At 40.1% G+C, this 12,385-nt stretch overlaps 1 protein-coding gene across 1 annotated transcript; it reads right to left on the reverse strand.

Moving 5' to 3' along the window:
* Positions 1-802: 802 nt before the first annotated feature.
* On the reverse strand, positions 803-3,392 carry LOC125528270 (protein RETICULATA-RELATED 4, chloroplastic-like). The gene is made up of 4 exons (XM_048692763.1): positions 3,130-3,392; positions 2,919-2,987; positions 2,361-2,489; positions 803-2,231 (listed from the first exon to the last, which is right to left on the reverse strand). The coding sequence occupies exons 1-4, from the start codon at positions 3,250-3,252 to the stop codon at positions 2,175-2,177; spliced, it is 378 nt and encodes a 125-aa protein (XP_048548720.1). The 5' UTR covers positions 3,253-3,392; the 3' UTR covers positions 803-2,174.
* Positions 3,393-12,385: the final 8,993 nt, after the last annotated feature.

Raw genomic sequence — 12,385 nt, forward strand, 5'->3', positions numbered from 1 at the left:
ATTGTATAATTTGTATTGGAAAAAATGTTAGATGTTTATTATAAAATGTTGTTGACAACAAAAAATGTACAATAATAACCAAAAGAACAAAGAAAACCGAAAATAAAAACAAGAAAAAGAAAATAAAAAACAAAGAAATAAAATCCTACAAAGAATAATAAAACAGTGGAAAAATAAAAAATAAAATAAAGAAAAGGGAGACTAAATAAAACCAAATGAAAAAAGAAAGAAAATAAAAAAACTGAGTAGGTCGTACCCTCAATTTTATCACCAACCGCACGCCAAATCAGTGGCTAGCAGCGCAACCTTCCGCTTAGAAGATCATGAGATCCACTCCTTATCGTTCTTCTTTTTCTTCTACTAGTAAACGTGCACGCGCAATGCGCGTCTTCGTCTCAAACAATATAGATTCAACAAAAATACAAGGCATGGCAGTTGATGATATTATTATCCCTAGTCTTTTCCACACAGTAGAATGATTGTCCAGTAGCATGGTACATAATTTTCAATATAACTATTACATAGAAGATGTAAAAGTAGGTTAAACCATGAACATTGTTTAAACATTATAATAAATCTGAATTTTAGCCTCTTACGAATTAATACCAACCTTGAAACTGTGCCAACTCAGAATAAGAAAACTTTGTTATTTCATAACTTGAAGCAGTGCAAGATCTGAATCATTTTCTTGCCTTTGGCAAAACTTAGACACAAAAGAAACTCAGTTCTATAATAACCATTTTCACATCCGCAAAACATACCGATTCCAACCATGCACATGTAAGCCAAAGGGAGATATCAAATACAAGGTCTCAAAGAGGATTTGCAAACGTGCAATAATGAATATTAGTATCCCATTTTTACCTTGGTATACATAAATTTATTCACACAATTTGCATATAAATGCAAACTATCTAATCACTGGGAATGAGGGTGGGCCGAGTATACGTTCCTCAATCTGAATAGGAAACAATCAGAATCATGAGCGATCTCCAAGCTTGCATCGTTGCTCCTCCACACTCTAGAACTTACCCCTACTTGTGCTCCAAAATGTTCTTCAACTTGCCGTTGCGAGTTCTCAATGAAATTATTCCTACAATGGACTGAAACGCACAACCTGAAGCAAACACATGTGTGATATGGCTAGTTGCCAACTGAATTCATTCTGCACACTTTTATTCGTAGTGATCATAAAAAGAACATCTCTTCAAGCTGACATGGTCCAAACCGAAAAGGAGAAAGTATTGACGGGGACTAACTTTAAAAGGCAAACAGAGCACCTTACCAAAATAAACACTATCAAGTGACACCTTACTAAATACAAAACAACATCTCAAAAGAACCAAACACCTTGTAAAGCAAAGAGTTTTTTTACGGTGAAAAGCAAACAAACATCACTCAACTATATCCATTTCAATTAAGACCTTTGTAGTGTACCATTTTATCTCGCTACAAAAAAGGTGTACCAATTAAAGGCACATAATCCAAACAAGAAACTGAAAACGTTCTGCACTTTTACATATTTATCCACGATTCTTTTATTATCAAGAATGTAACTAAATGCAGAATATGCAGAGTAATAGTCTTCAAGATCTACATGAAGAAATGTTATGCTATATACACAATCTATTTTGTATTTTCATAATACTGTCAAGAGATGGACTGTACAGAAGTAGCAACACTTCCCTAATGAAATCATAAATTAGTAGGATCCCTTACTAATCATAATTGATGAAAAGCAATACAAAGAAATATACATCTATTGGGGGCCTAGAATAGCCAAATGCACGTCTAAAGTGCTGCATTACAGAAATCTGCAAAATAAAAACCATGTTGTTTACCTGACTTGAGTTAATCTTCTATATCCTCATAATTGTAAAGACAGTTGGAACAACATGGAGAAACGACTTCATTATATATTCTTAATAGTAAATTAAGCACCAGATATAACAATGTAAACATTAATCCATGTTGTTTATCTGATTCAAGCAAATCTTTCTATCAACCCTATATCTAGAGATTGTAGTACTGCGGGAACAGCATGTACAAAAGCTATGATACATTTAGTACAGAAGATATGTAACCTGGTCGATTGTTGCCTTGTTGGGGACATGAGTAGAATATATAACTGACTAATTATGCGTTGAATGATTGTATTCTGATATGCTTAAGGGCTAACATGCATATCTCTGACATACTTTCTTCTCTAGTCCGTCATCAAGTTCAACTTCCTGCAAAAAGGAGTTGGGTTCGGAAAAGCAGCTAGATATTTAATTTGAACGAAGAGAAGATATCAACAAGGCTACAAAAATGAATAAATCAATTTGACAGATCAGAAGGAGCAGAAGGAGGGATCTAACATCGTTGCCAAAAGCATTGTTGAATCCATCAGCAACATCTTGCGCTCCCCCCTTGCTACCACCATCTCCTTGAGAGAAACAAGACCATAACCTGAAGGAAAAGTCCATCCCTTGAATGACGACCCCACCCTACAAAGAAAACTTTCCACAATTATGAATCACACCAGAAGCACATTAGTTCCTCTATTGAACAGTAATATCATAAGGACATTCCGATCTGGGTCACTTGTTGTACATTATGGTCAGACTACAATTATGACAAGATGATGAATAACGTGTAACAAAATTCTCTCTTGAATAAACATGATGAAAATAGGTTGTGTGTGTATGCTGCTGTATGGTCCGTTACGGAGGACGATGACAGCTTCGGCGGGGCCGGTGGCGACAACATGTAAAAAGGGAAAAATATATCAAATTTAGATATAAGATGCACTTTGCATTGCAATAACAAAGAGTTTTTTCTACTATCCCCATCTGCATGTGATTTAAAATGTCAGGGTTATATATCAACATATGTACATATTGCCCGTCTTCAGTAGCAGAAGACAAGAGGGGTACCACATCAGCGATGACGATGTCAATTTCTTTGACGAAGTTCTCCCGTCTCTTCTCGTACTCGGCAGCGGTCTGAAACAAACAGAGCACCAACAAAAAAGGGTTAGACAAATTAAAACATGATTTCATTTTCTTCTTCTTCTGAAAATCATAGGAGGATAAGATAAGAGTAAGTTGAAAGCATTCATGATTCATCCATGTCGATCCCACGGACCTTGGCGATCATGCTGACGCCCATCTCCATGGCGAGCTTGGCGATGAAGAGGTCGTCGGTGAGGAGGCGCTCCCTGGACCCTCTGAAGCCCAGCAGCCAACGGAGCAGCGGCGAGAGCTCCATCTCCGCGAAGCGCCGCACGATGTCGCCCGTGATGTGGCAGCCCTCCACGGCCGTGGCGAGGTACGCCGGTAGGCTGGAGATCTTCCTCTCGCCTGCGCCAGCACGAACATCGCCTCCCCCGGTAAACGCCCCACTCGCCGCCGCCGGAGTGAGAGGCGGGAGGAGAAGGAAGGGGCGAGAGGTCGTGCGGGACAGCGGGAGGAGGAGGATAGGAGCAACCGACGCGAGAGCGTGGGGTTTTTGTTTTTCTTCGAGTCCGAGGACGGATGACGGGGGTCGATCGTGGGATTAGTGGGCCGAGCTAACCGTGGTTTGATGTTAAACATTGGGATGATTTAGATCGTTAGATCCTTTGATTGAATGGATGAGATGAATTGGTTCTCCGTCTTCTCGTGCTTTTATAGGGGTAGTAGATATATTTTCTTCTAGGCGGGCGTTAAAGGGCTGGCCCGATAGCTGGACAGGGAGAAACTTCCCTTCGTGCGTAATACGATAAATAGTCGCCGCGACCAACTGCGCTAACTATAGCGCTTAGTTTGGGCCGGCCCACGAACACACAACGCAGTAGTCCTAAGCATGAAAAAAATCACTCAAATAGTTAAAATCTCTAGGATTCAAACCCGCACCATAGCATTCTCGTACGAGTTCGGCCAACCACTACAACAACTCGACTTTAGTGACTGGGAATAGCACCAATAATATAATAATTTTTTTGAAATACCTTTGAATTTTGGTAGTGGCCGCGATATTTATTGCACAATAGCGTCTAGCGTCTACTATCACACTTAGAATTCTGAATTATTTGGAGAAATCGTGAATTTGAAAAGGTTCATCAATTTTTTTTAAAAAGTCATATTGCATAAAAAGTTCACAAACTTGAAAAAAGTGTCACAAAAAAAATGAAAAACGTTCATCAATTTTTAAAAATGTACACAAATTGGAAACGGTTCATCGAATGTAAAAAGTTAATTTATTTTGAAAATTAATTTTCAATTTTTTGAAAAGTTCATGAAATTTGAGAAAACTTCATCGAATTTGAAAAAGTTCATTGAATTGGAAAAATATCATCGGGTTTGAAAAAAAGTTCATCTATTTTTAATAAAGGTTCACCAAAAATTTTCTTTATAGATTTAAAAAAATCATTGAATAAAAAAGTTCATAGGATTTGGAACATCATTTTCTTAAAGGTTTATTGATTTTGAAGAAAAAGTTGATTGAATTTTAAAGAAAGTTCAACAAAATTGAAAAAAGTTCATCAGTTTTGAAAAAAAACATCAATTTGAAAAAGTTCACGCATTTAATATAAGAAAAACGAAAACACGAAACATAAAAGATAAGACAAAATGATAACATAGAAAGCATAGGGGGACATTTCCTATATATAGAACTGTAGAAAAAGGAGTAGTCATGCGCAGGAGCCAAGTTAGCGATGTGGTTAGTGCAGTTCGCTCGCAGTGAAGAGATCGCGAGTTGGATTGTTGTTACCCACAATCCCTCACGGACCTTTTTCGAGCTTTAAACAAAAAACAAAATGTGAAATGGATTGGACCAGAGCTGAGGATGTGTCAACGCCCGTTGCGCTAGCTAGCAACGCAACGCTCAGGCGCACGGGTGAGGATGGCACCCGCAGGGTTTGGATACGGATGGAGCCACCTCATACCCTTATCTGTTATTTTAAACCTTACCCATCACCTATATCCATACCCGTGGATGGGTACAATTTTTTTTCATACCCGTCACCCATCAGGGTAAATGGGTACCTGCGGGTAAAATTACCTAGATTTCCAACACATCAATTTGAGCATTACATAGTCATGAACAACAACTTATAATAATAATTTATAAACAACAACATGTCATGACAGCAACACATACTCGTTTATGGGCTAGCTATTGTGGTGCAGCGGCCTAACATAAATCCATGATGAGGTCTTTTTTAGGCTGTGGGATTTATGTACATATAATATGTTTGATTTATGAATAAATAATATATAAGGCCTATTTGTTAGAATATATGCGGGTACATGGGTACATGGGTCTGGGTTGTACTAAACCATACCCGCACCCACTATACCCGATGGATATGAAATTTTCCTATTTATATACCCATGATATATTTTTAACCCATACCCTTGCATTAATAGGGTTTTTACTCGCAGGGTAGGTGAGTAATGGATACCCATTACCATCTCTACGGGTGACTGGGCCGTCCTAACAACGCTCGTTGAGTCACCGCTCACTTGCTCGCTAGCGCTCGCTCATTCGGTTTGCACAGTCCCCTCTCCTGGTCGATTGAGTATTTACTTGTTGATCAGTTTAGAGTTGACCATTGGCTTTTGAACAAAAAAAATTCATGGATAAGAAATAAAGTTAGCATAAAGGGAAAAACTGTTCATAAATTTTAAAAAGAGTCACGGTTTTGAAAACTGTTCAAATTTTTTAAAAGTTCAGGTATTTTTCTGTTTTGAATAAAGTTCACTGATTTAAAAATTGTTGACAGATTTTGCAATTTCAAATAAAAGTTCACGGATTTGAAAAAAGTTCACGAGTATGAAAAAAAAGTTCATCAAATTTTTAAAAAGTCATCAAATTTGAAAAACTTCATAGAATTTAAAAAGAGTTCATCAACTTTGAAAAAAAATCATCAAATTTACAAAGAAAGTTCATCCAATTTTAAGAAGGTTTGTCGATTTTGGAAGAAAAGTTCACGAATTTAAAAAACACGCATTTAAGAAAACAAAAAAAGAAGAAGAAAAAACAAAAAGTAATGGAAAATGAAAAATAACAAATAACAAATCGAATTGAAGAACGAAAAAAGAAAGGAAGTAAGTGTGCACGAGCGGGTGAGATTGCGTGATGGTTTCAGCACTTCCTTTCGAACAGTGAGGTCGCGAGTTCGACCGTAACCCAGCACATTATTTTGGAACTTTAACAGAAAAAAGAAGAGAAATGGGCTGGCCGAGAGTGGAGTCGGAGTGTGCACCCGTTTGCAATTAACGAAGAAACAAGTGCCTGAAGCGCCGAATAGGAAACCACGGTAGGCGAGACACAGCCACACCTATCTTTACACACGCACCTATAAGCCAGAGTGCCAATGTGTGAAATCACTAATTAAGGAGTACTCACTGCCACTTCCTCTGACTGCAACAACTGACGCACTACATGCATGCCACTTATCGTGACATAGGAGTTTTTCATTATTTTGTACATCCGTTTATTCGAAATGTTTTATCTCTTAAACCATGAGTCCAAATCTCGAATCGTTTTCACTATTGGATTTCTTACATCGAGATCTTTAAGCTAGATCCCATGTTGATAATATTTGACAAACTTTTTCTTCACAAAAAAAAGACGGAAAAACCGAATCAGAAACACGTTTTTTCCCTTTCCGAAGTAGGCACGGTTGTGCCTCTCGCGGAAGGAAAAAAACAAAAATGCGTATTTTTTTTGTTTTCGAGAGGCACGGCCGTCCCTCTCGTGGAAGAAAAACCATGCCTCTTACAAAAAAACACATTTTTCTGTTTTCGAGAGGCACGACCATGTCTCTCGCGAAAGGACAACCGTGCCTCTCGCGAAAGCAAATTCCTGCCTCTCGTGGAAGGAAAAAAATAAAAAATATGTTTTTTTTCTGTTCCCGAGAGACACGGCCGTGCCTCTCGCGGAAGCAAAACCGTGCCTCCGCCGAAAGAAAAAAAACAAAAAACGCATGGCAAAAGCAAAATCGTGCCTCTCGCGGAAACAAAACGGTGCCTATCGCAGAAGAAAAAAAAACTTTTTTCATGCAATAAATTTATTTTTGTTCCAAAAGCTTAGAAAAACCGATGAAAAACCAAAAAGACAAAAAAACTAGAAAAAAACGTCTAAAAAACAGAAAACACGTGCGAAAAAATAAAAAAATAAAATCCAAAGGAAACATACAAAGCGTGATATGTGGCGGCGACTGAGAGCGCCATCCCTTGGGAGGCTGGGAGCGAGCGCTAGTTGCTGCCAATGTGCCGCTCGCCGAGCAAACACACACATAGGGCAACCCATTCGCACACATGGGTTACTATAGCAACCTGGTTTCCTCACGTAGCTACTCGGTTTTTCCTCTAGTGACAGTATATATAGGTGAACTTTTTGTCCGTAGCGCACCAGCTTGTTGCATCAACCCGACACTTTAGCGACCGGATTTCTCAAGCAAACAAACTTAACATTTTTAGATTTTTTTGGTAAACGGAAACATTTTTTGTAAAAACATTTGTTAACATTTTTTGAAACATGAACATTTCTTCAAATTTTGAACGGTGTTTTGGAGACACGCACACAATTTTCAAACTTGTGGGCATTTTTTGAAACAAGAAATGTTTTTTCAAATTTTATTTTTTGAATATGAAGAAGTATTAAAAATATTTTTTGAAATCATCATTTTTTGAAAACACGACCATTTTTAAAATTTTAAATTTCTAAAAATGCTAAATTTTTATAAAAATTGCAAACATTTTTGAAAATGTGGATTTTTTTCATATCAAACTTTTTGGTAAAACATGGAAAAAATTCAAATACACAGATATTTTTGGAAATTTTCATTTTTTTAAAAGAAACCTAAAAAGTAAAAAAAACAAAACAAAATACAAACAAGAACACTGGAAAAATCAATAAAGAAAAACAAACAGAAAAACCAGTTTAGGAAGCTTCTAGAAGGTTATCAAAAACGATAAAACCTGGGCTGGAACCTTCTATAAGGTCCCCAAAAATGGTAAGAATAGGGGCTGGAACCTTTTGAAAGGTTCCCAAAAGCGGAACCAACGTACATGTTAATGGTTTGATATTCTCAATATGTTTTGATTGTTAAACTTGTGCGTGTAGAGGGTGTCATGTCCTCCTCACTAAGAAGTTTCATACGAAAGAGTTGTTGTTCAGAATGTTTGAGCATGAAAATAATTGTGATGTTGTTAGGTCCGTATTCTTTAATATTGACATCTCACTCCATAAATCTACGGTCATGTTTACTAAGCATATTCTAATTTTGGGGAGCTGATACCTTCATTTTGCATCCCTATTACTTAGTGTAAATGTTAATGATATTTTGCACATTATCACATCATTCTAATGTATTTTTACACTAAGCTTGCATGTTTTACTTAGTGAGTGAAATTATCACTAAGTTGTAGAAAAGCAACAAACACGGACCACCAAAGAAATATTTTGTATGAAGCTAGGAAAAATGGTAAAAATATATTGGAGATGTTCACGGGAAAAGAGCTAGACCCTATCCAAGGAGGGCCCTAAGGGGCCCACGAGCCAATGCATGTGGGGTCCACATGGCACCCCTCCAGTGCTCGCCGATACATCTGGTCCTATTTTACCTTGAAACCTCCAGATTTGTTTGAGAGGACTTTTTCGACGCCATCTGTGAGAAGAAACAGAGGTGGATCACTTTTCACCTCACGTTGATCTCCCAAAATTCCATCGACAAATGCAGATGAAGGTGGGGGAATCGAAGCCATCTGCACCACCAAAACTCCATTCATCATGGAGACATCTCGATCACCAATAGCACCACCTTCATAATCATCATCCATCTCAAACCCTACTTTTCAACCTATGAACTATTATTGGAAATATGCCCTAGAGGCAATAATATTGTATCATTATATTTCCATGTTTGTAATTAAGAGTTTATATTCTATGCTCTAACTGCCATGATCATGGAATGTGCGATTCAATGGAAAACTCATATGCATGTGTGGAATGATAAACGGTAAAACCCGATTCCTAGTCTCGCCTCTAAGACTAGCTCAAGTTTTGTTAGTGATCATGTTTTCTAGATCTTAGGGTATCATTAAGTGTAACGATAGTCCTAAACAACTTTGAGAATATGATGTTGGAAGAACGGTCATATTTAATTGACCCAAACTTGTTTGTTATACTTTGAGATAAAATCATCACAAGTCAATCATTATAACATGAAGAGTTAATGTATGATTTAGTTCCTTAGACGATCAGAGTATCATAGTCACTTCTTACCATACGACGGACTTTGGATTTGCACAAACATCATCTGTAACGCGGTGATCATAACGACAACTTACAGGCATCGAAAAGTTGGACAAGGGGCTAGATAGCCAAGAGTGGGATTTGCTCCTCCAACGATGGAGAAATATTCTTAGGGTCCTCTCAGTGTGGCGACATCCATCATCATCTGGCCAGACACAGGTGACTAGGCCACAGGGATGCAGGAACATGTCAACAAGAAAGAAGAACAAAACCGGTAACGAGAAGACTGGTATAGTGAGCATCAGAATGACTCAAGAGGATATCGATATATCTCACCTCGGGTTTTGTAGAGTATCGCGAAGCAAAGGGAATAACACATGATAACCAAAGGTTCACTCGAATGTCATTCGTTTATTCATAGGGATCAATATGGATGTCTATGTTTTCGTTATTGGTCATTGAGGTTAAGGGAATCATGATTTGCTGGGTGTTAATCGAGCAAGAGTTATGATAAAATATTTATGAAATTGTTTCACTAATATAAGAAATAGTTTCCAGAGAAATCGGAAGCATTCTGGGGTTACCGGAAGGGTTTCGGGGTTTATCGGCTAATACCGAGAATTGATACATAGGTGGAAAATGTTCTGAATATATTAAATTAATAATAAAAGGCCCTAATAATGATTAGGAGGATTTTATAATTATTTAAATATCAATATTTCAAGGAAAATACTAAAAGTCCTATAGGGGAAAAAGTTAATGGGCCTATGAGGCCCATTCGTGGAGGTGCCCCTAGCTTCATGGAGAAGCCAGGGGAGGCCGAATTGGAGGGGGATTCCCCCTCCTTGGCCGAAGCAAGGGGGCAGTCCTCCCCCCTTGTAGCGCCCCATCCACTCTCCTCCAACCTATATATACTAGAGGTTTTGAGCACTTTTGCATACACAAGTTTTGGAGCGTCCTCTAGTTCTCTAGTTCTAGTCTAGTTGATCAGTTTAGACCTAGATCTAATCCTATCTAGTCCTCATAATTAGAAGCTCACTTTGGTTCTAGTCTTCTCCCTCCAAATCTCCACATTGGTTAGCTCTGGACAGCAAAGCGCAGCCGGATCGTGAAGACCGTACGCTTGCATACTTGGAGAGGTCGTGCTTGTTGGGGAACGTAGCATGCAATTTCAAAAATTTCCTACGCTCACGCAAGATCTAACTAGGAGATGCATAGCAACAAGATGGGGAGAGTGTGTCCACGTACCCTTGTAGACCGAAAATGGAAGCGTTTACTTAACGCGGTTGATGTAGTCGAACGTCTTCTTGTTTCAACCGATCAAGTACTGAACGTATGACACCTCCGAGTTCTGCACACGTTCAGCTCGATGACGTCCCTCGAACTCTTGATCTAGCAAAGTGTCGAGGGAGAGTTTCGTCAGCATGACGTCGCGGTGACGGTGATGGTGAAGCGATCCGCGCAGAGCTTTGCCTAAGCACTACGACAGTATGACCGGAGGAGCAAACTGTGGAGGGGGGAGCCGCACACGGCTAGGAATCAATGTTGTGTGTTCTAGCAGTGCCCCCCATATATATAGGTGGGAGAGGGAGAGAGGCTGCAAGGGGTTCCCCAAGTAGGAGTAATCCTACTTGGGTGCCTCCTCCAAGTCGGCCTCCCCCTATTCCATATCCATCGGAGGGGAAAGGAAAGAGAGGGGGAGGGGAAGGAAAGGGGGAGGCCGAATCCTCCCCTTTCCTTCTCCATTCCCTTCTTTTCCTTATCCTCCTATTCGGCCTATAGGGGGCGCACCAGCCCCTTTTGGGGCTGTCCTGTCCCTCTCTTGGCCCATTAGGCCCATATAGCTTGCCGGGGGTTGCCCGAAACCCCTTCAAGTGACCCGATACATACCCGGTACCCCCGGAACACTTCCGGTGTCCAAATGCTATCGTCATATATGTGAATGTTTTCCCCTCGACCATTTCGAGACTCCTCGTCGTGTCCGTGATCTCATCCGGGACTCCGAACAACATTCAGTCACCAAATCACATAACTCATATAATACACGTCATCGAACGTTAAGCGTGCGGACCCTATGGGTTCGAGAACTATGTAGACATGTGAAAGTGCAATCATGCCCTTACATCATGTTTTGATGTTGATGACAATATACATGTAGGGGTATAATAATGGTTTTCAAGTAAGTTTCAGGCATTAGTCCTCGGTTCATCAAAGTGTGTGAATCAAGAGCATACAAAGTGATTTTACTCAAGGATGAAGCATAAAAATTGATTTCATATTTGTTTTCTTGAGTATAGGATCCCGCACTATTAAGAGGAGATCGACAGGGTTAGTTAAAGGCTTGCTCTTGTCACAAACCTCCTTGCCATACATGCACATGATAAACCCTTCAGGTTTCTGCCTCTTGGCTGCCGGATGTCCGGGCTTCAAGCCGGATGTCCGGGCCTCACGCCGGATATCCGGCCTACCTGCCGGATATCCTGGCCTAGCCATCCAGAGAACGCTTTTGTGCTGTGCTGCACGCTGGATGTCCGGGTTATACCCAGGATGTCCGGGCCTTCCTGATTCGCCGGATGTCTGGGCCCCATCCCGGATGTCCGGCCTCTACTACCCGTGTACTGCTGAGGTTCTGTAACCTTCTAGTGATCGCGCCAGATGTCCGGCCATTTGCCGGATATCTGGGCTCTCCTGTTATGCCAGATGTCCGGCCCCTCTGTTTTTTGTTCTGTTCTGTTTCTGTTCCTCGTGCATTGTAAGGCCGGATGTCCGACCCCTTGCCCGGATGTCCGGCTGATACGTCTCCAACGTATCTATAATTTTTGATTGTTCCATGCTATTATATTATCAACCTTGGATGTTTTATATGCTATTTTATATGATTTTTGGGACTAACCTATTAACCTAGAGCCCAGTGTCAGTTTCTGTTTTTTCCTTGTCTTCGAGTATCACAGAAAAGGAAAATCAAACGGAGTCCAATTGACCTGAAACTTCAAGAAACTTATTTTTGGACCAGAAGAAACCCACGGAGTATCGGAGATGGACCAGAAGAGTCCCGGGCTGCCCACGAGGGTGGGGGCGCGCCCCTGCCTCGCGGACAGCCCGGGGACGCCGCACGCCCTATTGCCGCCACCAGCACCGGCGAGATCACGGGCTA

Source organism: Triticum urartu, unplaced genomic scaffold (genome assembly GCF_003073215.2).
Source record: "Triticum urartu cultivar G1812 unplaced genomic scaffold, Tu2.1 TuUngrouped_contig_4756, whole genome shotgun sequence".
Classification (NCBI taxonomy): Eukaryota; Viridiplantae; Streptophyta; class Magnoliopsida; order Poales; family Poaceae; genus Triticum; species Triticum urartu.